Source organism: Lissotriton vulgaris, chromosome 2_1 (genome assembly GCF_964263255.1).
Source record: "Lissotriton vulgaris chromosome 2_1, aLisVul1.2, whole genome shotgun sequence".
Classification (NCBI taxonomy): domain Eukaryota; kingdom Metazoa; phylum Chordata; class Amphibia; order Caudata; family Salamandridae; genus Lissotriton; species Lissotriton vulgaris.
This window is the reverse complement of record NC_141687.1, coordinates 1619193092-1619215790: the sequence shown is the minus strand read 5'-3', so window position 1 is coordinate 1619215790 and position 22699 is coordinate 1619193092. Positions and strand designations below refer to the sequence as shown.

At 41.2% G+C, this 22699-nt stretch overlaps 1 protein-coding gene across 12 annotated transcripts in view; it reads right to left on the bottom strand.

The window, feature by feature from the left end:
- The window catches only part of EYA3 (EYA transcriptional coactivator and phosphatase 3), a 1455294-nt gene that overhangs the window by 1061900 nt on the left and 370695 nt on the right, over window positions 1-22699 (bottom strand). For 9 of the 12 annotated variants that reach the window (XM_086957503.1, XM_086957498.1, XM_086957496.1 and 6 more), the window contains one exon: window positions 8010-8105. The exons of the other annotated variants lie outside the window; for them this stretch is intronic. In XM_086957503.1, coding sequence (XP_086813629.1) covers window positions 8010-8105 — 96 coding nt within the window. The remainder of the gene's footprint in view (window positions 1-8009; window positions 8106-22699) is intronic. 12 annotated transcript variants of the gene reach the window in all.

The window sequence follows — 22699 nt, the reverse complement described above, 5'->3', positions numbered from 1 at the left end:
TTTAGTACGGATATCTACGTTTGCAGAATGTTTAATAATGAAGAGGATAGGTTATCTGTCTCCATTTGGTATATATATTTTTTTCGGCTTACAGGTTTCGAATCCTCCCGTTTTGGAATTATCCTGCTGAAGTGACGAAATACTTTAAAATGTTCCTGCTTGCATCCAGCTTAAGATTCTACACAGAGTGTACATTTCAATCACTAGGCTGCAGAGAATGGGTAGGAGGGATGATGACGAGTGTAGAAGGGGGTGCGGAATGGTAGGCTCCTTCCACATGATATGGGAGTGTCCGTTGTTGCAGGCCTATTGGGTGAAAGTGGTGCGCTGTATGCAGGACGTTTGGGGGGTAGAGTTGCGCCCAGAGGCGAAGCGCTGCCTCCTGAACATATGGGAGCCAACAAACCTACCAGCAAGAGGCAAGCTATGGGCAACACTTGGCCAGATGGTGGCAAAGCGTAACATTGCGAGACTGTGGGGGGCAGTCACGCCTCCGCGTCTCGCTGAATGGAAACGTGACATGGACTGGTGCATGTTGCAAGAAAGAACCGTGTATGTAGCCCAGGAGTGCCCCAAAAAATGGAGGGAGATATGGGATAAATGGAACGACTACAGAGGCAACATATGTGAACCCCCCACCAGCCTCGACGTTTGGTACTTGAGGTTGATGAATAAAGGTCTTGATGTACTACAGTCCCACTGTTATGATATTGATATACCGTTTGACTATTGGTGTGATCTACTGTACGCCTTTGTAGCCCGCTTGTGTGACCATGGAAGCCTTTGTATGTTCTTTAACACAATAAAAAAGATTTTTTTTTTAATAAAAAAATAAAAAATGTTCCCGTTTGTATATCAAATTGATCCATTTGATCCTGCCTGGAGTTGAATACCGAACCATATGTTGAATCATTCTTTAGGTTCGTTGGAATCTGGGAGGAAAAGTGACTTGATATTTCTATAATTGAGGAAAGGTCCTGCTTTGTTTCAATGCCAATTGATCTTGTTGCAGGAACTAGTTTCTTTTTGTACGATTGGTTTGTAGTTTCTATTTCTGAGATTGCAGGAGTAATTACAGAGTTTCACTGATTTATTGTTTTTGTCTCCAGGGTTTTTACCAGTTCAGCATTGTCCATTATTAATGTGGAGTGCAACCATGAAGTTTGCAAACCGTCCTTATTTGAAGCCTTTATATCACAGGGTGTTAAAGGAGAATCGTAACATCGATTATCCACAACCTGTTTATCTCTGTTCGGAGTTGAGTGAAGTTGATCCAGTGTTTTGAACTTGACTGTTATTGCTATTTCAGCCTGTTGATGATTTCTTTTATTAGGTTCAATACTCAGATCTATACATGTTTGCGTACTGTCTTCCGAATCGTTCTTGAGATTATTCACTCAGTGTATAATTGCCTGTACAATGATTTTTTTCGTACTTTTTGTTTGGTGAATTTTTAACTGTTTTTCCTCATCTATTAAGTCTGTTATTGTTTGATCCATTATTCCTACACTTTCCCTGTACCTGGACTCCATGAATGCTGCCGTTGCATAAGAAGCTACTTGTTGTACCGCTCGCGTTTCCTAAGCCATTGGTTTTTGTGGGGCAAGAGGTGTGAGCAAACCCTTTATGTTTCCAGTTTCCGAAAAAATTGCTGCTGCCGGGTCTTTCAGAAATAAAAATGTACTTATTTTTTGTTACGGCCTTTTCGCTTTTCCAGAATTGGTTTCAAGTGGAGGAAGTATTGGGCTTGGGTGGCTTCCTATCACTTGGGATCTTGTTGGTGATGTCCCCCTTGTTATAGTTGAGTTCTTTTGCAGCTTTTTTTGTTTGTGTGATTTTTGTAGCGGGGGCACCTGCCTAAACCTTCCTGATCTCTTTTCACTTATACCACTTTTCTGGTGTGCCACCAATTAGAGGTTGCCGGCCGTGTTTCCTTTTGATTGCCTGGCGGTTTATTACAGCAACTATGCCTAGTTGGCAAGATTCCTCACTGTCAACAAGGTACAAAAGGAAGATCGCACAATTGCTGGCGCCAACCCCAGCCCTCGACCCCTATCTCTTTTTTTAGCGTTGAGAATGATTTTTTCTAAAATATCCACTGTATGTTGAGTTTTAGTTTTTTTTATACTTTAAGTTTCTGGGCTTTTGCCCAGAAAAGCGGGATCAGCTCTCCTCAAGCCGCCTCAACCTCCACAGCTTAATCACGTAACATCCACTGTATCAGCAACAAAAATCATCAGGAACCAAAACCAGGACTGGATCATTCTCTTAAGTGTGATTTACAGGAGGTAGACAGCACCCGTTCTTGTCACAAGTTGATTCCTCTTCCGTGTAATCACAATGTTTTTTACTATTCCCTTACAAAGCAAGAGATTTTACGTAAATAAATACTGATATCCCACGCTCCGTGCGCTTTAATGGTTTAACTGTTCTCTTACAAAGCAAGAGGTCTTACGTGAGTGAGAACGGATGTCCCACGCTCGGTGCTCAGAGTGCTTTAAAAACAACAAACAGTCAAATACTCCTTCACGGATTTCCACCAAGAGTTATGCACACTCGAAGAATAGTTCCAGCCTCCCATGGTACCTAACGCACATAACTATTTCAAAGTTATTAAATAGCCAGTGCAGATAACGGCTCCTACCTCGGAGCGCTTGAACTTATCTCAGAAAACTTCAGAGAATGTCAGCAATTGCATGCGCTTGAGAACTGCTCCTGCATCAGAGCGAAACTCGCCTGGAGTGGTTAGAAATCTCACCGGCTGTCATCCACAGCGATTCCAGGAGGTTCCTTCAGGGTTTTTAGGTCTCGCCTGTCGATGCGCATGCGCATCGAGCTTGCGAGACTATGGGGGCTTAACCACTCTTTAACTAACTTGCAAGGAATCGTGGCGATTCCTTGCAGTGCCCGTGACTTTTAAGCTCAATACGCATGCGCATTGAGCTTAAAAGCGCGTGCACATCAGTTCCCTCATCCGCACGTCGCATTTCTCCTCGCCCCCTCCCCTGCCCGCCGTGTCGCATTTCTCCTCCCCCCTCCCCTTATCTGCCTTCCCTCCGTCTTGTTATATTTACAGCAAGCTGTCCTTCTCCTCCCCCCTCCCCTTATCTGCCTTCCCTCCGTCTTGTTATATTTACAGCAAGCTGTCCGTTGCGCTCGCGCGTATGCCTCAAACTGCTTCATTAGTGCTCGTGCCTGCCGTCTGCCACGCTCTCCATTATTGTTTAACACCACGAGCCCTTCACAGCTCATCTTAGAGCTCGCGCTACGTTTTACTGCACATTTGCCCGTGCCATTCTCCTGCATTGTTCATTAGAGCCTGCGCTCTGTGCCACCGCCAGAGATATTGTATCTTCTCACGAGCGCGTCTATGATTTGTCACTCTGCCTGTGTTGCGAGAGCACCGTGAAGTACTTCTGCCAGCAATTTTGTTTTCTTCTAAAGATTAAAGTGTTGTGGCCACTCACATAGTCAAGTAACACTTACCTCTTGCTGTTCACCCTGGCGTCCTCCGTTATTTCTTCCTCATTACCTCGCTTTCATCAAGATCATAGGGGCGTGAAATCGCTCTTGGAGACAGTCTTTATATTTAAACACTGCCACCCTGTGGCCACCACTGGCATTTAGTTTTCACTTGTTCACCATGTTGCTCTCCAGAGATTTAATCTCAACACTCTTTTTTAATTATTGTTCGCTATTGGCTTTGCACTTCCCTTCCCAATTCAAATGTACATGGATAACATACAGGTGCGTACCCACAAAAAACACTTGCTTGTTTACCCCAAAACTCTACCTGTTTGGAGGATCCGTTTAGGTTGGCTCGCAGTCAGACGCTGCCTAAATTACAAATCCCCAAACCTAGGCTTCTAGCAGTGTTTTTCTCCTATTCTGTTTTTTTTTTTTTTTTAAACAAAATGAGTTCTGGTGACGCTACGTACGTTTAATTATGATATTCCGAGCGTTAAAACATACACTGCCAAACGCGCCTTCACATCCTCACCCCCTCATCCTCACACACCCTCACTCACCCTCACACCCCTCACAACCCTCTCACCCTCACTCAGCCTCACACCCCCTCACCCTCACACACCCTCACCCTCGCACCCTCTCACCATCACCCCCTCTCCCTCACACACCCTTACCCTCATCCCCTCACCCTCACACACACTCTGTCACCCTCTCACCCTCACCCTCACACCCCCTAACCCTCACCCTCACCACCTCACACACCCTCACACACCCTCACACACCCTCAAACACCCTCACACACCCACACCCTCACACACCCACTCACCCTCTCACACCTGCTGCACTCTCCTGCTCTCTAGAGATGTGGCCTAACGACCAGAGCTGCCATCTATGTCACGTAAATACAAAACATGTTGCATTCCAAATGCTATAGGTGTCACATTCGCGAAAGTTATAACTATTGGCGTTGTAAATGACAAAGCTATCAATTTAGCTATTTTAAAAACCAACAAATAAATAAAATATTTGTCATTTACAAGACCAATAGCTCCAACTTTTCTAATGCGAGACCTATTGCATTTCCAATGCTTGTTCCCTGTGGAATGTCCACTCCTGGGCACCCCCAAGGTGAAGCTAGGCATCCCAGCGCTGTTGGGCCACAGGGAAAAACCAGGAAGGGTTCCTAAGCGGTATATGGACAGCGCCGGGACACCTCCGTTGGAGGTAGCTGTGCGCTTTACAGATGGCATTTACATTTACAGTAACAGTCTGGTGTACTGCACCCTGCCTTGCTTTGTGATTTTTTTTATTTTTAATTAGTTATGCTACTGAGCCTTGTATGCATACATAACAGCATAAGGACCAATAAAGTGCCAGACACATGCACAAAGGCAGTGCTTTAACTAGGAATAACAAGGGGGAGGACTGCAAGGTGGGCAGCACAGTAAAGGTCAAGGAGGAGGACAACATGGGGAGGGCTGCATCGAGGAGGGCAGCACGACATGATAGACTGAAAAACGGCTGTAGATGAGTATTATCACTTGGTCACTTTCAGGGGTGATGGGGAACAGTGATGGGGAATGGAGAGAGGCGTAGGGACTGCACGAGGGAATTGTGGGAAAGAAGTTAAAGGGGGGAGGTGATGGCACGGAATATTAAGTCACTGATAACAGGCAGTGACGGGCAGGGGCGGCATAGGGAAATTCTTTAATAGAAAGATTTGCAGGATTGTTTGCAAGGCGTAGCCAGCGCTCACGCAGCTTTGTTTTTCATAGCAATGAGAGACCAAAACATGAAGAGCGGAGTCCATGAAGCGGACGCCTTGCTAATACAGGAGCTGATTGCGGCGCAGTTAATAAAGGTGCGCGGCCATGTGGGGAGGCGGGCGGGGTCTGTGTTGAAAGTCAACAAAAAAATCCAAGCACACGAGCCCAAAGTGATTGCGGTGCAGTTACTAAATAAAGGACGCGCTGCCATGCTGTGTCGGGACATGGGAGGGGTCTGAAGAAACATTCCAAACACAGGAATTGTAAACGAGAAGAAAAAGCCAGCCATCAGCTGAGCTCAAGCATGCGCTGCTTAAGGACAGCTGAGCGCTGCTCGAGGACAGCTAAGAACATAGTGCTTACAAGTGTAAAAATAACATGCAGCCTAAGAGCCCATGTAACAGGGGCAGTCCACGGAGGAGGTTACAAATTTTGAAAAGTTGGGATTAGTAAGCTAGTTCTCCAATGAACTAGGTCAGTGAGAGGAGCCAATAGAAAAGATAGGAGGGGCTTCAAGCCCATATTCCGAACACAATATATTTCAAGAAGAAAGCACTAGGAGAGGCCTAAAAATAACTGCAAACTATTATAGGAAGTGGGCTATCCGTGCTCACTAAGAAAGCCAACTGAAATCTTTAAAACATTGCACGGATTTTGGTGGGATCCTAACGGAAAGAACTAAACATTTAACATGCGCCTGTACTGGAACAGGTCTAGTGCCAGAGCATCGGGTTGACTGAATTCAAAGCAGGTCTCATTTCCAGAAGAATTTACTGAATAAAATCACATGACCCATCTTCATAGTTCAATTAAGTAAACGCCACATGCAATAGGTTGGTATTACTAGAACAACTGGCATTCTGGGGCATCGGGTTCTCAAAAAGTCAGTCATGGACTGACGGATAAATGCCAGATTTTTCGCTTATCCACAATTCTATAAATGTAGCCATCTTAAAAGTCATGATTGGATCTGGCACTCCAGTAACAACATTGCAGAACCACTAATCCCCACTGTCCATTTCCTCCCAGTGGACCTTATGAACACTCAATATTGGAAAAGAAACAACTGAAGAAAACTCATACCACTGTAATTGCCAATTGGCTCCATGTGATGAGGGCTACCTTCATCTTGATATGACATTTTCACCAAAATTGAGATATTTGTGGGGACTAAGGGGTGAAACTACAACATTTCTCGGGTAATGCTTTGGTGGCTATAAAGCCAATGCTGAGTAAGGCCAATCATTATGGCTGAGCCAGATGACTTCTGCCTTCTAGGTCATAATTTATAGCCTGTTGTGGGGCAATAGCCTTCATAAAAACCTAACTATATTGATCATTTTGCAGAGTTTAAAACTCAGAAAAACCGAGCAAGTGCTCACAAACCTATGATAGGTTATTTTGGAAAGACATGCCTGCTGAGAAACTAGAGCGCATAGTTTGATTTTGGTCCGTCATGCGATGTGAGACAGTGACTGACTGTAACACTTGGGACACTAAGTGCAACATCGGACACTTACTGTGAGTATCAAAGAGAAAGGCAAATGATTTCACACAGAAAATAAAACAAAGAATTCTGGTGCAAACATCAGATCTTAATCCGAGAGGGGCTTCTTGACACTTTAGACACGAGTTGGGCAGTGAGAATCTGGTAAATACATAGTTCAGGATCGTGCAAGCAAGTGTGTGTTCAATTTCTTCAACTCTCAAACTTTCTACTCTATTTAATCTTGGAGATGGTGCTACATCTTTTATTTGGACCACATAAAGTAAGCCATCCCGAAGGCTGCCACTAAATGCATCTCATGGACCTTTACCTGATGCTATATATACACTAAATGCATCATCAGGACCATCAACACTAAGCCACCACTGTGCTGAGATGGCCACGACACATATCCTGTGGATCCACTACACTAGGCATTTCTATGAGAGAACACTAAGTGTTGAAAGGAAACCAGCTGTCCTAGATCACATCGAAGATAGACACTAAATGTATTATTGAGACCCACCTCTGAGGGCCACTAAATGTCACAAGGAATCTCTACACCCTGAAGATCTAAAACAGAAATGAAATGTGATAAAGGAACGAATCTGACAATGCCATCTCCATGACTGACACTAAATGCATCGCATGGACTTTCTACCGTGGGCAACAGCAGAGATTGGAACTCAATATGTATGAGAGACACTCTTGCCTAGGCTATATGGAGCAATGGCAATAAATGTATCACATGGACAAAGGTATCTCAAAAAAGGCACCATGTGTATTGCGTAGGCCCTCTGCGCTATACCATCAAGGGGAAAGTCAGCCAATATATCCTAGGGAACCACTGACTTGGACTTTTTGCAAACGGACACCTTGTCATAATATCCACTTTTTTACTACTTCATTCGAATGAGTCAATCAATAGGAACAAAAACACTGGGCCATAAGAACCTGAAATGTATCACATACAAGTGTTATCACTTTATAAAACACGCCTGCAGTCCTGTTCAGGAAAAACTATTTTTTAAAAAATCAATAGCTTGTTCACAGGGCCCGTCATGGCACAGTTCACTATTTAAACATGTGTATACATTTTCTTCCTGCTGGTTTGCATAATGTAGGTATCAGGAACAAATTTGAAAATCATATGCCTTTTCAGGCACGAAGTAAAATCACGGTAAGCAAGCCGGGCACGTGCGATCAGAGAGCTCAAGCACAGGCGGCGATCCAATCACAGTCATGCTGGCGCGAGGACGGCCGCGTGGGCACGTGCAGGCGGTACATACCGGCTCTTCGGAGTAGTCCTGCAGGTCCTCCATGGGTTTCGGGTGGTGCATAATGCGGCAACGGCCCGTGTCACGCTCCTCGCCACTCTTCAAATCCTGTTCAGACAAAGGGTTCACAGCTTTATGTACATTTTAGAGGCTCTTATCATGTAGGCTATCGCGCCCTGTGCTTCTAGGCTCCGTAACTGCGCTACCTGGGACGCTGCATTCTGAAGAAGTGACACCACACACACATCTGGTGCCGTTTCAGAAAACAATGACTTACTATTAAGCCTCACGATACCCAGGATAACACACTTTCTACGCTACTAGCGGCAAGGCTGTTAACTGCACAAGCAGCAGGTCTGTAAATGCAAAGCCCTGTGTCGCTGTGCCATAGAGGTGGACCCCCCCTGTTCCCAAAGGAGACTTCACGAGACAAATATCTGTCGGATTAATAGTGCTACTTTAAATAATTGAGACTAGGCTAGTGTGTCAGTAAGCAGTCTGATAAGACATCTAACCTGTTTTAATTTGGAGCATTTACATAACTGTCACAAAAAGCATTAAGTAGGACACGCTGGAGTATCAGCTGAATGCGCAGGAGCACCACAGAGATAAGAGGGCTTAATGCACGTGCCCGGCACACATTCAGTCCGCCAGAAGCAAAGGGTCAGAAGGGGGTTTCGGGCAGGAAGGATGCAAAAGTCAGTCCGCGTGGGCGCACTATCATGGCAAAAGACCACAACTGCGCGCACAACATCTTCACAATTACATCCCTCATGCAAACATTCAGCAAACGCACTTCTGCCTCCTGACAGGACCTATACACGACAGCCAATGAACGGGGCACTCTTTTCCAGAGCACTAAAAGTTCCCTGGCTGTGCTGGACCTGCCTAGACCAGCAGCGAACTCCAGAACAGAGATCAAAGGCTGTGCAGAGCACACATCATCTCCTAACCAGCCGCCTAGCGCAGTGCACTAAGAGTAACCGGAGTAGGCTGAAAACTAAACCGCGTGTGAGGTAGCTGAGCTAGGACCTGTGGCATTAACCATGGCACTAAGATTTCCAGGGTATAGAGTACGTTGCAGCTCCCGGAATGCGTGGGACCCACTTGGACTAGCAGCTTATTCCAAGCCACCAAGGGTCCCTGGGCAGTGCCGAGTAAACAGGAGTGCACAGCAGCTACTAAAAGCTCGTCAGGGCTTGGGACCACTACCTGCCCGATTCAACACAAGTATAATTCAGCTTCAACTGCTTAAAAAAGAATCAAATAAAGGCAAGTGCACTTGGTTTGCAATTAAGTTTGAGAGCCCTGCTCGGTATGGCAATCTCATCACTGTGTCGGATACAGTAAACCCACTGTTGTACACATTCTGAGTGTCCCATCCAGTACTTGAGACAGGATAGAATTCTGCCCGTTTCAGGGACGAACTTGGGTATATTAGGCAGCTTCTGTTGCTGCATGCACCTCTGAACTGGCTGCCCCTTACTGGAGTCCTGTCACGTAGAGGCCAATTGCAGTCTAATACATTTTGGGATCACTACCAAACCCACGATTCTGGACTGCTACGCGAGAATTGCAACCTTTTTTCATCGTATAAGCAATCCCACCAGCCTTGATAACGTCGTTTGATTAAACAATTCTCAACTATCCTGACATATACGCACCGATATCTATTTGATAAATATACTTTAATAATGAAACCAATCTACAGTTACTATATCAAGAGGTCTGTTAACTTTACTGATCTTCAATGTACTTGTAATTGAGGACAATAATTCAGAATTGCGATACTGTCAAACTCATTGTAAAACTAGCGACAAATGTTGCATAGTTAAACATGCAGAAATAATCTAATAAATACTTGCTTGAAGAAAAAGCCTTTGTGTACAGGGCTGGAATTATTAAATTGCCAGACCCAACGGTTTTAATCTGCATATATTCATTCACAGGACTGAATCAGCCGACTGGGTACGTGCAGACGTCAGGGGGTAAGTGCAATTGAAAAACAGACTACATTAATCTAAGGTCAGGTCAAGCTTTAATGAACAGGGTTTATTTTAGCATGCTTCAAGATACCATAACAAAATACTGGTTTGTTGAATAAACATGGGTCGAATAAATGCAACCCCTTTACGTCGTGCTTTGTCATTGTTATTCAGTAGTCAAAAATGTGGCTGTTCAGGTTATTTTCAAACTGATAAAAGATGAAAAATGCCAAAATGCTAATCTGCGATTTTGTTTTTACTGAATCCAAAAGCACACGCTGCATTCAATTACTTGTTCACAAGCATCTGTTACTGGAGGGAAAGAAAGGCCGGAAAGACAACTAGATCTCGAAACAAGTTCCTGGCTAAATCCTCTAAGCTTAAAACTCAATTACCACAGCGATGGAGCGATAAGAACCAAGAGGCGGTGGACACCTACAAAGAACTGTGCATGTGAAAGGTAAACTTTCAGGCTGGGTCTAGGCCTTCTAATGTCTGTATTTGTGAGAGACCCTGCATTAGCAATAACTAGAAATCATGACTCAGCATTTAATTACTATGTAAAGGACAGTCTGGATTAAGGATTTTAAAGTCATTTGTACGCACGGTCTGCAGCCCTTTTGGGTATTCTTTAACTCTCCAATCATGTAATGTCAGTCAGGAATTTCAACCTCCCCTGCCTCACAACACATACATAAAAAAACAAAAACCCACACATCACCTTCTCTAGGGCTCGGAGTCATTTTCCTACAGCACACAGCACTGTATAAGAGTAATCAATAAAGAGACGAGAATTGCATATCGATGACCAAGTATTTTAGGTTTCAAACTTAAATCACCCGTCCTAAACAATCATGTTGCTAGCAATGGTGTATGTAAAATGATTCAATCGTGGCACTAACTCTCTCAAAGGCAGTCTTCGTACAATGTAATTAAACATAGTGCTCTCGATGATATTGTTAAAATGATTCAGGCATTTTAAATATTACAACGTGCTCAATGGCACTTTTAAAATCATTCGAGCATGGTACTCCCAATTAAATATTTAAACTAATTTACTTAAACATTGTGTCCTCAATGGTAGATTTAAAATGCTTTGCCGTGGAATTGTTAACATTTTAATCTTGGATCCCTCCATGGGAAGGTACAGATTTTAGAGTAGACTAACGCAAACTATGGAATTTCTCAGCACCGCAGCTAAAGGCCAAATCCACCCATCTTTGATTTAAAAACAAAAAGTAGTAAAAACTTTTATTTCCAATAAGGGCCCTTAAAGCAATTAGGATATTTATAATGCCAATTTACTTTTTACAGCGCCAACAGACCCTTCGGTGGGATGTTGCACTTAACTAAATTCCCTAACAGTATTAACAGCTAAAATGACAACGCAGGATAATTCTCTAAAATTAAACTATTATAAGTATTTAAACATAGTGCTCTAAACTGGGTTTTAAAAATGATTCTAAAAAAGTTATAGTAAAATGTGCTTAAACAGAGGTGCACTGAAAGGATTTGCTTATATTATTAACTAGGATGCTTTCAATTGTGTTTAAAAATGTATTTGAACATCGGTGCTTTCGTTAGTATTTAAACATGGAAGCATTCAATGGCATTGTTACAATTATTATATTATATTGAGTACTCAATTATGTTACAATGAATTCACTGAAGATGATGCCTTAACTGTATTGTTTATATTTAAAAAAACATGCTCAAAGGTATTTAAAACATATTTTAATTAAACATGCTCTCGAAGGCACTGCAAAGTAATGTATTAAAAATTGGTGTTATCAATGGACTTGTTTAAAATGTCGTAAACCCGGGTATTTTCAATGGTGATAAAAGTGATTCAAATAAGCACTCAATGACGTTGCTGAAATGATTACCCAGGTCGCTGTCGTTGGTAATGTTACCATTATTCAATTATATATATGCTCAATGACGCTCCAAATTTACAATTATAATAGGATTTCAACAGCTGCCTAATGGATTCAAATGAAGATGGTGCTCTCAAGGTTCTTGTTAAAATCATTTAAAGCAGACTCTTTCAAACAGCATTGCTAAATATTAAAAAGATGTAATTATATATGGTATTGGTGATGCTGTTATTTGTACATGAGCGCAAATTTCGTATCGTTAACATTATGCAATTAAATCTGCTCTAAAATTGCACTGTTAAAAGGATTTAATTACACACAGTGTTCTCAATCGCATCATTAGAAGTAAGTTAAAACAGGGTACTTTTAGTATTATTAACTAAGTTCACTGAAACATTGTGCTTTAATTGTACCGGTGCATGTCCAGGATTAATAAAGCTCAGACTGGCTTCTCACAGATTTTCTAACAGGCGGCAGCACCTGAAGACAGACTGTGCGGGCAGACTGTGTTATGTCAGAAACCACCCCAGCCCCTCCAGTTCACAAAAAGTCTTGCTTTGGGGAAAAAGCAGCATTGTCGCTAAGCATAAAACACACCCGAAGATATCCAAGTATATACTGCTCTAGACATTCAACAAATGCTCCAGAACCCAAACGCTTGCAAGCCACCTACAGGCAAAGATAATACCTATTACTGAAAATACGGTAGAAAAATAAGCAGCTTTTCCCATCCCCAAGTAGGCTGAAATGTGCTTCACAGAACAAAGGCACATGTAGGTCGGCAGCCATGCAATGCAAACAGTGCAACTCTGTACCCTGTGTCCGCCTTATTCACAAGTCCAATTCAAGGGAACGCGCCTCAGTCACCAGAAGCAAGCTGAATAACCACCGGAGCCAGGACACCAAATACCACTCTGTACCCGCCTTCGAGGGCATTATTTAATAAGTCGAAGATGTCAATAAGTTTCAGAGGAGCAATGTTTCAATCACCCGCAAGGGTATCTTGGCGCAAAGCAGGTGTGCGTGTCTAGCCTTCCCTATGGTAGGTGGGTTAATTGAAAAAACAGGGCTTTGCGAAATTCAAGGGGAGGAGGAGCAACGTCTCTTTAATCTGACAAAGTTGGGGAAAAAAGAAAGGTTGTGTGCGGACTATAGTGTATGTAGGAACCGTAAACAGTTCCAAAACACAGGGCCTAAATGTAAAGGTAAATCAGATAAGCAGGTAAAATGAACTGTGCAGGTGTATCCATGCAGAGATGTTAACAAGCAGCACATATGGCAGGGCACTTATTACTATGATTTCTGGGCTTCCATATAAGGAACTCGCCATCACTAAGGGCATCACACATACTACCAGTGGTATGCAGCAGCAGCTTTAAAAAGATCCACGTATAGTGACAAGCAAGCGGTCTGTGGGTCTTCAATCAACCATGCATGGAAGACACAAAGGGGAAAGGACCACTTCTCCTATAACCCATGGAAATAAACCCTACCTCTCACAAAGCAGAATACCCACAAACTGACAAAAACTGTAAATATCAGTTAAAAAAAATGTAAACAATGTAATGTATACTGAACTTTAAATGTAACCTGATTCTTTGTAAACAGTGTAAAAGGTGGACAGAGCTCAGATACCCTATGAAGCAGTTTTTAGATGTTTTACTTCGGTGGACCCCCACTGAAACATTACTGGAAGTTGGTGACCCCCAGTTTAAGCAATTTTTATGATATGAACCTCAAAACAATACACAAAAATACAAAAACAAGTACATCTCAAACAAATGCTTCAACATTCAAATATTGTTTTCAATTCACAATAAAATATATAGGAAAAAATTCACATTTTCAATTTTTTTTTAATTTGTACATACTTTATTCATTTCCATGTATTGATTCTAATATTTAATTATGTAACACAGACGTGATCCTATTCAGTAGGCCTCGCGGACAGACATTAAAACCCACTGCCTTCATGTCATTATGCGCTGTATAAAACTCAAACAAATAAAATAAAAGATTCAAAGAATGCAATGGGCTAGAAGCGAATGAAGAAACGGTGCAACTATTGTCACATCTAACATGCTGCCTCGCAAACTGTACCGTTCACCTCTGTAAAATTACTAACTGCTTCAAATCACCCCTATAAACCTGACCTGTTCTTTGACTGGAATTTACAAATACACCGAAAATAAGAAGAAAACATAAATAAGGAAACTTAAAATGTTTCAATCATTGCGAATAACCGAACAAAGGGTTGACAGCAAGGCAGCTTGGAAATCCCAGGACTCACGTGGGTTACTCTACTCTAAGAAACATAAAACCGCCTTTTGTCCAGGCGTTTCGTATTTTTATATAAAATACCGAAAAAGCCCACTATGTGCTCTAACAGAATCTAATGTACTTGACTAGCAGTGTGCTTGTCGAGGTTCACTGCGGCTTATAGTTAACACGCTGCTCTCACCAACTCGTTAGGAAAGAAAAGTACTTCGATTTCTGTACGACTTTCTCGGTGTGTAAAGGCCTACACGAGGAGACATTAGATCTCTTAAGAAAATCCCCTGGGAAGACGGGCGGGTGGAGAGTACAGAATGTGCCGAATCGCCTACCGGTCCAGGGCTCAGGCTGGTCTGCTTCTTGCACTGGAACGGTCTTTCACAGCGTTACTGATAAACTGACTGACACAGAGAAAAACTACTACTAATATTAGCGCAAATACAAAGCCTAAGTCTGAGGTGCACGCTTTAATTAAAAGAAATACTATACTGATTCGCACTTGTGATTAAGAGAAACTCACAATGGCTGTTCCAGCATCAGCTGTGCATTTGCAACCCTTCACCACTATAAATACACTAGCAGAGGTCTCGAAATAAAACCAGCAAAAAATATAATCTGAAAGCACGCACTAACCCAATCAAGACGATGCCAAAATCATGCCCGGCGCCCTACCTACGGACCGCGTACAACATTTCAACGGTTGCACCATCTGTCCTTACCTGTTAATCTTACATTTTCCAGAGATAAAATGGGATGTGCTGGGTGATAAACAATGTTTTTTGTAGCACGGGAAAGCGAGCTACGTGACCTATATGCAGCTGTACCCAGGACAGAGCCACCCACCACTCAGAAAAAGTTAAAAGGTCTTCCGTACAATAAACATAGCGTGGCAATCTGTACATCTCGTCTGTACACTAACACACAGAAAACCTATTAGTAATTCATTTTTTTTGTTCAAATATCTATTTAAAAAAAGAAAATACATTTGTAATACAATCTATTAGTAATTCATTAATCAAGCCCCTCTATGCTTAAGAGCTTGGAAGCAGTCCCTCCTGAGCTTTACAGGCGTCTTACAGCAGGTGCAAGCGCCTGTGGAACAGAAGCCCCGCAAATGGTACCATTCTGGCCACGCGGAAATGACATCTACAAATAAACACAACAGTGCCTCTATGCTTCAAACACATTCCATCTACAGATTCAGGAAAAACACCTATTAAAACAAATTACAAAGCCAGCCCACTCACGCGCAGAATGTGCTATTCAACTACTACTGTCCAATAGAACAAACTATCTAAACAACATAAACTGGCGGTATAAAACAAAAGCAATTCCCAACCAGCATCGTCGTGACAGACTAACGCACAGGAGGCAGCAGGCACGTCACGAAATAAGTGGCGCAGTGAGGAGCAGGGACGGGAGGCGCGGATCGCAGCCCGAGGTAGCCCTCTGGCCGAGAGGATTTCACCAACTGGTGTTCATCATAGGCGGGAATATTAGGATCGAGAGAGAAACCGATCAACGCTATTAACAGCAGAAACTCACTACCCCAGATTTTATTATAGTGGCTTTCTGCGTACACACGACAAAGCACTATGAAAATGGGAACCTTCGTCTTGCGTAGGCAAGCGCAGGACTAAATAAAAGATATAAATATAATACATACATCCACGCATTGTTTCAGTGTGTATGCAATTTTGTTTGTGAACACATGAAATCAACGTGTTGCTACATTTCTAGATAAAAGCAACTCCAAAGGAAAGTTGCAATTTATTGATTTAAAATGGTTATTTAGCTTTAATTAGATTTTGGGGTGTGGTCTCAATTCCTTGCAAATAAATAATGTTACAGCACAAAATAAAAATAACACGTCCTGTTGCCTTTAGTCAAGGGCTGTGTTTGTCCACACCTCCTAAAACGAAACCATGACGCTGATCGGTTATTGGGATGAACCCAAATGGGTCAGGTGCCTCGTGCAGCCCTCTTCCATGCTAATAGTGTATCCCCATGAATGGCCTACGCAATCAATGCCTTTTATCAAGCGAACGAGTTCGAAACAAAGATGTTTAACTAGAACCTGACCACACCTACTTAAAATCTGTGCTGTGCTTAAAAGAACATAAATCAAATAGGCCTTGTGACTATTAGCCTAGGGTCTCTCCTCTTATACAATGATTGTAACGTGGAATCATTCAGATACAAATTGCAATTTATCCCGTTAGTTATGCTATGTTGTGGGGCATGCATAATTTGACATTTGCACTGTAATGATAAATAAGAGCATGTATCTTTATTAATATATTTGTTGCAAAGAACATGCTTTACAGCTCATTTATTTTCAATGGGAGATATACCATATATCTATGTGTGTATGTATGTTTATATATATATATATATATATATATATATATATATATATATATATATATATATATCAGTGAAAATAAACGTGGAAAAGTAAAACATGTAATTTGGTGCAAGTGTAGCAATAAACGTAGATTCAGTCATTCTACCTGAAGTGGAAAGCTCAAATTTCGTATTACAATTGATGAGAAAACACTTTGCCTCACAGACTGCATGTTTAAAATGTTGTAACACAGGGAAACAGCCTCGTTTGAGCGACTTACCCTTAGTGCACAAATGAATCCCCTTTCATCCTGGTTTTGGTCATATGCATGGAAAAATACTTATTTCACACTGCAGAAATGCATAGATGGGTCATGCTATTTTTACTAATGTTTGGAGAGGGTTGGGATCAAGATCCACGTAAGGTTTCACCACTCGTGCTTCAAATCCAACAATAGTAATAAATATCATAATACACTATGTACATCTAAATATCTACTATACTTACCTATATATTTCTGGTAACTACATGTTTTAGTCCAAAAAACAGTTAAGGGCCTCTGCTGATAAAACATGAGGACAAATCGGAAATATTATGTAAATATTGGTCGGGCACTCAAGAGTTTGGTTTTGTAGCACAATGCAAGTGAATGTATGTATTTTTATATCATGTTTAAAAACACATTTGTCATACTGCTGGTTAAAACCCTGTATATCATGGTTATATCCTGTTTCCTGTGAATAACTTTTTTAAAACATTAGTTTAAAAAATAAGCAAAGATTTTAAACACACATACAATAATTGTAATTAGTAATTTTTAGAATTCCTGAATTGCAAGCAATACAAATCATTAATCCAGTTAACACAGTCTCTACCAAATCTACATACTAGACATATCCAGGTTTGTTTTCTCTATATTAAGACATCTTTAACATAGTAAAACAATGTTTGTTTCTTATAATTCGTTAAGGTTTTTTTTGGTTATTAAGTCCCATAAAGAACCACAATACTTTCCTGACATAACAGCAGTATATTGTGACTAATTTTTAACTCTGTCACTGATTCAGAATAATTTATAGATTAAGAAATGTCTATATTTATTCAGAGCTATATCACGGTTTGTGAACGCAAGGGAGCATTGTGGCAACGCACTCCCTCAAATACGCTCATAACTACATTGCTAATCAGAACACTGTCTGAGAAGAGCTAGTATTTCCAGATCTAAATCCACAGAGTAGTGACATTTTTGTAGGTAGATTAATCATTGAGTTTAAATGTTTGTTACAGCACTTCATATAATTTAAGTTGGATATTAAAAAAAAACCTTCAAGATTTCTTTGCATATATTGCACGTCAATAAGATTTACATTTTAAACTTGTAAAGGTATGATAGGATAAGAATGCTTACTATTTTTAATTTTTATTATTCACCACAAACGCAGTTTATATAATAACTAACTGTGAAGGGAATTGTGTGCATAGAGTCAGGGACCTGTGGAAATTTACTTTCGAGTTACTGAATTCTACCAAACAGCTACCAGTACTTCCAGCCTCTAAACCTGGTGTCTATGCTCAAGAATGTTCACTAAAAAAAAAAAAAAGACTGGCTTGTAGGTAGGTGGTTTAGCACAGCACTGTACTGAAGTACTTTGTCATTTAAAGACCAAGGGGAACAATTAAAATAAACAATACATATCTTGAAAGCTGTAGTACATTAATCAGTAAAACACCCATCTTAAGGAGGCCCATCACATCACGGACTATAAATGAGATGTCTGTATTAGAAGCATCCCTCTTAATGCTCATCACAGCTTGTCTAGTTTAGAAGAAAACAGTCGGCAGTGGATCAGGAGGGCCGATCGGCACTCCCTCGGCTGGAGCCAGCCACATAGCATGTGCTTGTACACAAACAACCGCTATAGCATCTGTATCCTTACAAACTCCGCTTAGCCGCTGTTGCGATGCTCCCAGCAATCAGCGCCGCTCTCAATGCCTATTGATGTCCTTTCAGTATTGTTTATCTAGCACTAGCACCAGCACCTCCTGCCCTCCTGTTCAAAACACGTATAAAAAAACATTTATACGGCCACTATTTGCAATCTGGGTGAGACTATGGACAGCAATAGCAGCACTGGAAGTAATAAGGTAAGGGCACTGCAGCTACTCAACTGAGATAAACATACGTAGAGAAAACTTGACAATGAGTAACCCAGTGTTTCACAACATACAAAAAGCAGCAGCCTGCATTAAGGCAGGGAAACAGATGAAGAATCGGGATAATAGTTCATAATGCAGAAACATCCAAGAAAACACTCCCATACATCACACTAGGCAATTATTCCATAGGTACATGTGCTCTTGTTAATGGCAGCCTGGATTATGACAACGCTTTATATGATGGTCTACCAGCATAACAGACCGAGTACAAAAACAACAACAAAAAAAAGACTAAAATAAGAACTACTTCCTTAAAAATGGTAAATTGTGCAAGAACTACTAAATAATTGTTACACTGACGATAGTCTGCCTTACTTCCAAATCAGGAATTATAAAGACATTTTCTATACCTACTAAGTCCCAGAAACGTGAATCAAGGGAGACCGGAGACTTTCCGTACTGCACCCTGCATCTTGAAGGGCATTCAGACATCAACATGACTTTCAGAAATTTCCAAACCTAGCACTACTTAGTTCGGACAATATCCGTTTAAAAGTTTATTCTAATGAACTTCACACCTATGAACTGTAATGTACTCTAATGTGCATCTAAAGACGTCTGTAAACTACTAACACAATTATGTGGTTTAATATTCTGTTTATTACTGCAGTATTCCTCCTGCGCAAAATGGCAATGCAGTTGGGCGCAGTAGAAATAAACATTCACATCATTAATGGAGTTCCACTGCTCCTGTCTAGATGAACAGCAGTTGCATTCAAGTGTATGGTTTCCGAATAAGTGTAGTTTAACTGCCATAGTTACTACAGCAGAATTCACAACAAGCCCCTAGTGGATATCTAGAGACATGACATTTCCTGACACTTCATTAATACATACATTCCCTGTGGAGTCATGTGTGGGCGTTTTGTATGATAAATTGTAGCCAGTGCAAACCAAATTTGATGCCAGCCCTTACAATGTTGACCTCACAGAAATCGAGCATTCCTTCTAACACCCTAAACACAGAATGCAAAAATGAATGAGAAAATATAGCACACATAGAACTTATAAAAGCACCACTATCAAAACATTAACTGGAGCAATTTAAATCCTATCTTACTAAAATATAGCTCTGAAAGAAATGAAAGGAGGTGCTCGTCATAGAGCACATTTTTGATGTTATGTCATTTGCAAGTGAACCTGCGAAGAAACCCGTTTGATTACAACTTAGTGTTGGGCAAATCAGAAGACTTCAGCAAAGATCATGTAGCTACAAAGAGGAACGCGGTGTTAAAGAAGCAGCTAGCCTTTAATGTGCCCAACCAATGACTAGAGAGAGGTGGGTGGGCCACAAAAAGGTGCAGCCTAGTGTGCAAGAGAAGCCACGTGTCCAGGAAGCCAATTTCCAAGAACAAAAAAGTCGACTGAAAAAGAAAATTGTTGTGTTACTTTGCCCAAAACTGCTAAATTATACTAAAACATACAACACTACTTTCTTCAGTTGTTAGGTATGAATCAGCAAAATAACCGAAAAAAAACTGGAATTACCTAGCCTTTTCAAACCTTAATTACCGACTTAAATATGTTGAAGAAATAGGTACAATGCTCTAAACTGATAACTCAAGCTTAGCACACGTGATTCATATAATCAAAGCACTATACATCAATTCAAACAAGGCCACCTCTACATATCAATGTTGTAGTGAATACATCATTTACACAAATCAAGTTTCTTATCTTAAAAAAAAATGCCAGGCTTGTGTGACCACAGATAGTCAATTCCTTTAGGCAACACACTTAAAGTGTTACAATTGCTGCTTAAATTTTTCATAAACATTTTGGAGTGAAATATTTTAGACCATGCATATACCACCAAAACAAAAACGAATAAGATTGTTTCACGTGCACTCACCTGAAAAGTAATTGTACTTTTCCACAGATGCAGCATTTATGAATAAGGCAGCACATGTCGAAAAAGCAGAAAGGCTCGGCAACAAGGATGGCATCGAAAAAACAAATTCTCACAAAATGAAAAAATATAAAGCCTTTGCTGCTAGAAAGCAGCAGTGTCCTCTGCTGCCAGAGCAGCTGATGGCAAAAACTGTTCAGACTGCACAGAGACAGGCGAGGTAGAAAGTCAGAATCCTTCCATATACATCCTCCACAACCACCTGCACCCTGAGCCTTCACAGGTACACAGGGAGAGGAGAGGGGCTGAAGATCGCCGGCGTCTGGCGGAAGGACACCAGGAAGGCGCTTCCACACTTCAGTACTTTCCGCCTCAATGTCATTTGAGGAGACCTTCCAAAGAAAAGCAAGAAAGGGCCATAGGACCATATCAATTACAGTTTTCTTTTACTGTGATATGATTTGAAAATCTATGCCGTTTTACACCCGACATGGAAAGTACAGCAAAGGTATTATGCAAACAAAGTCTTTTGTTCCCGCACATCACAATCCAAGCTCTATAAAAAAAAAAAAAAAAAAACCATATACTTTGCTCTATGAATTTTCCACCAGCAGCGGTATCCACCGTTTACAGACAGTCATAAGATACATCATACATTATAGCTCGACGCGTGATAAGAGAATATTCCACAATAATAGCCAGGCAGGCTCTAAACCCCTCGCCCAACTATCACTTTGTGGCGGCTACATTTTTTTATTTATTTATAGCAGCCCCTAAAAGCCCAGACTTAAACCCAGGGAGGGTATGGCGGACTAGACATCTTCTCAACATTCTTCCCGAAGCACGTGGGAGCCGCTCTCAATCCGAGGCGCTTCGGAGGGGAGGTGAATTCAAGACGTTTTTTGTGAAAAAGTGACAGTAAAATATTATTGGTATGTTAAAAACAGGGCAATTCCCCACACCCTTGTTTGTGCGTAAAGAAGTCCTGGTAACGAGGGAACTATTTTTATTCTCTAACCTCCAGTTTAATCTTAATATAGACAACTATTGCAAAGAGTTCTAAGACACTAACAAAAACGACTTTTAAAATCATCCTGATGAGGTACAAGTAACAAGTGTGTGCATTAGGGATAATTGTTCTACTATATGGCAAATTGTATCTCTTCAGCACACCCAATATAGGAATTTGATTTAGGTGTGAAATTGACAATTGCCGCCTAAACAGTACTGCATTTTGCAACGCTTGGACGTTATGGATTCATTGAAGATTGCATGTTGAGGTTATACTTGTTTACTACAGTACATCAGAATGTTTAAGCAAGCAACTGTTTATGCAGAAAAGGGTACATGTGTTCACGAATGTAAACGTTTTTGTAATACAGTTTCAATGCAACACAGGAAACGTCTCTTGTACAATAGGAGTGCCACAAACCTTTTAGACTAATGGAATTCAAAGCAACCGTACATTAAAAAAAAACATCCCTGTTATTCCTTATAGGTGTATATACACACCCCATTCTGCACAGTACTAAACAGTACTCATGTACCATTCAGTGTATGTAATATTTTAGTCGTACTGTACTCAATCCCTTTTCTTCGTATTGGAAAGCTCTCACTCCTGCAGCACATGGGCACACTTTATATTTCTTTATTCACATAGATATTTAAAGAAAATCATAAGTATATGCGCTGGGTGGTGTTCACAGTTGTTCCAGCTAACCGTGAAGGGAGAACCCCTTCTCAGAGACATCGATTTGGCCACCTCACAAGGGGCATGGCTGGTCTTAATGAAGGAACAGTGGGATCTCGCCAGTCACCTACCACGTGACAGACACCTAACGTGCTCTGGAAACTTCCAGATAGCTAGACAACATTTAAACCTAATGCAGCCATTCGTCATGAAACAAATGTACACCCTACTACCTGCAGGGAAAACCATCAATGACCCTGTGGCGTGAAAAACAAAACCTGCTTCTGGCTATTTTTAGCCACTAATGGGACCTACAGCTTCTGGGGCTTTATTCAAAACAAAAACGGAGAAAAAAATCTAAGCCAACAGCAAATATTTCTTTGGATGTAAATTTTACAAAAGCAGAGCAAATAAATGTAATTCAAAACAGGTAATTCTGAAAACATAACAATTGACAAACAGA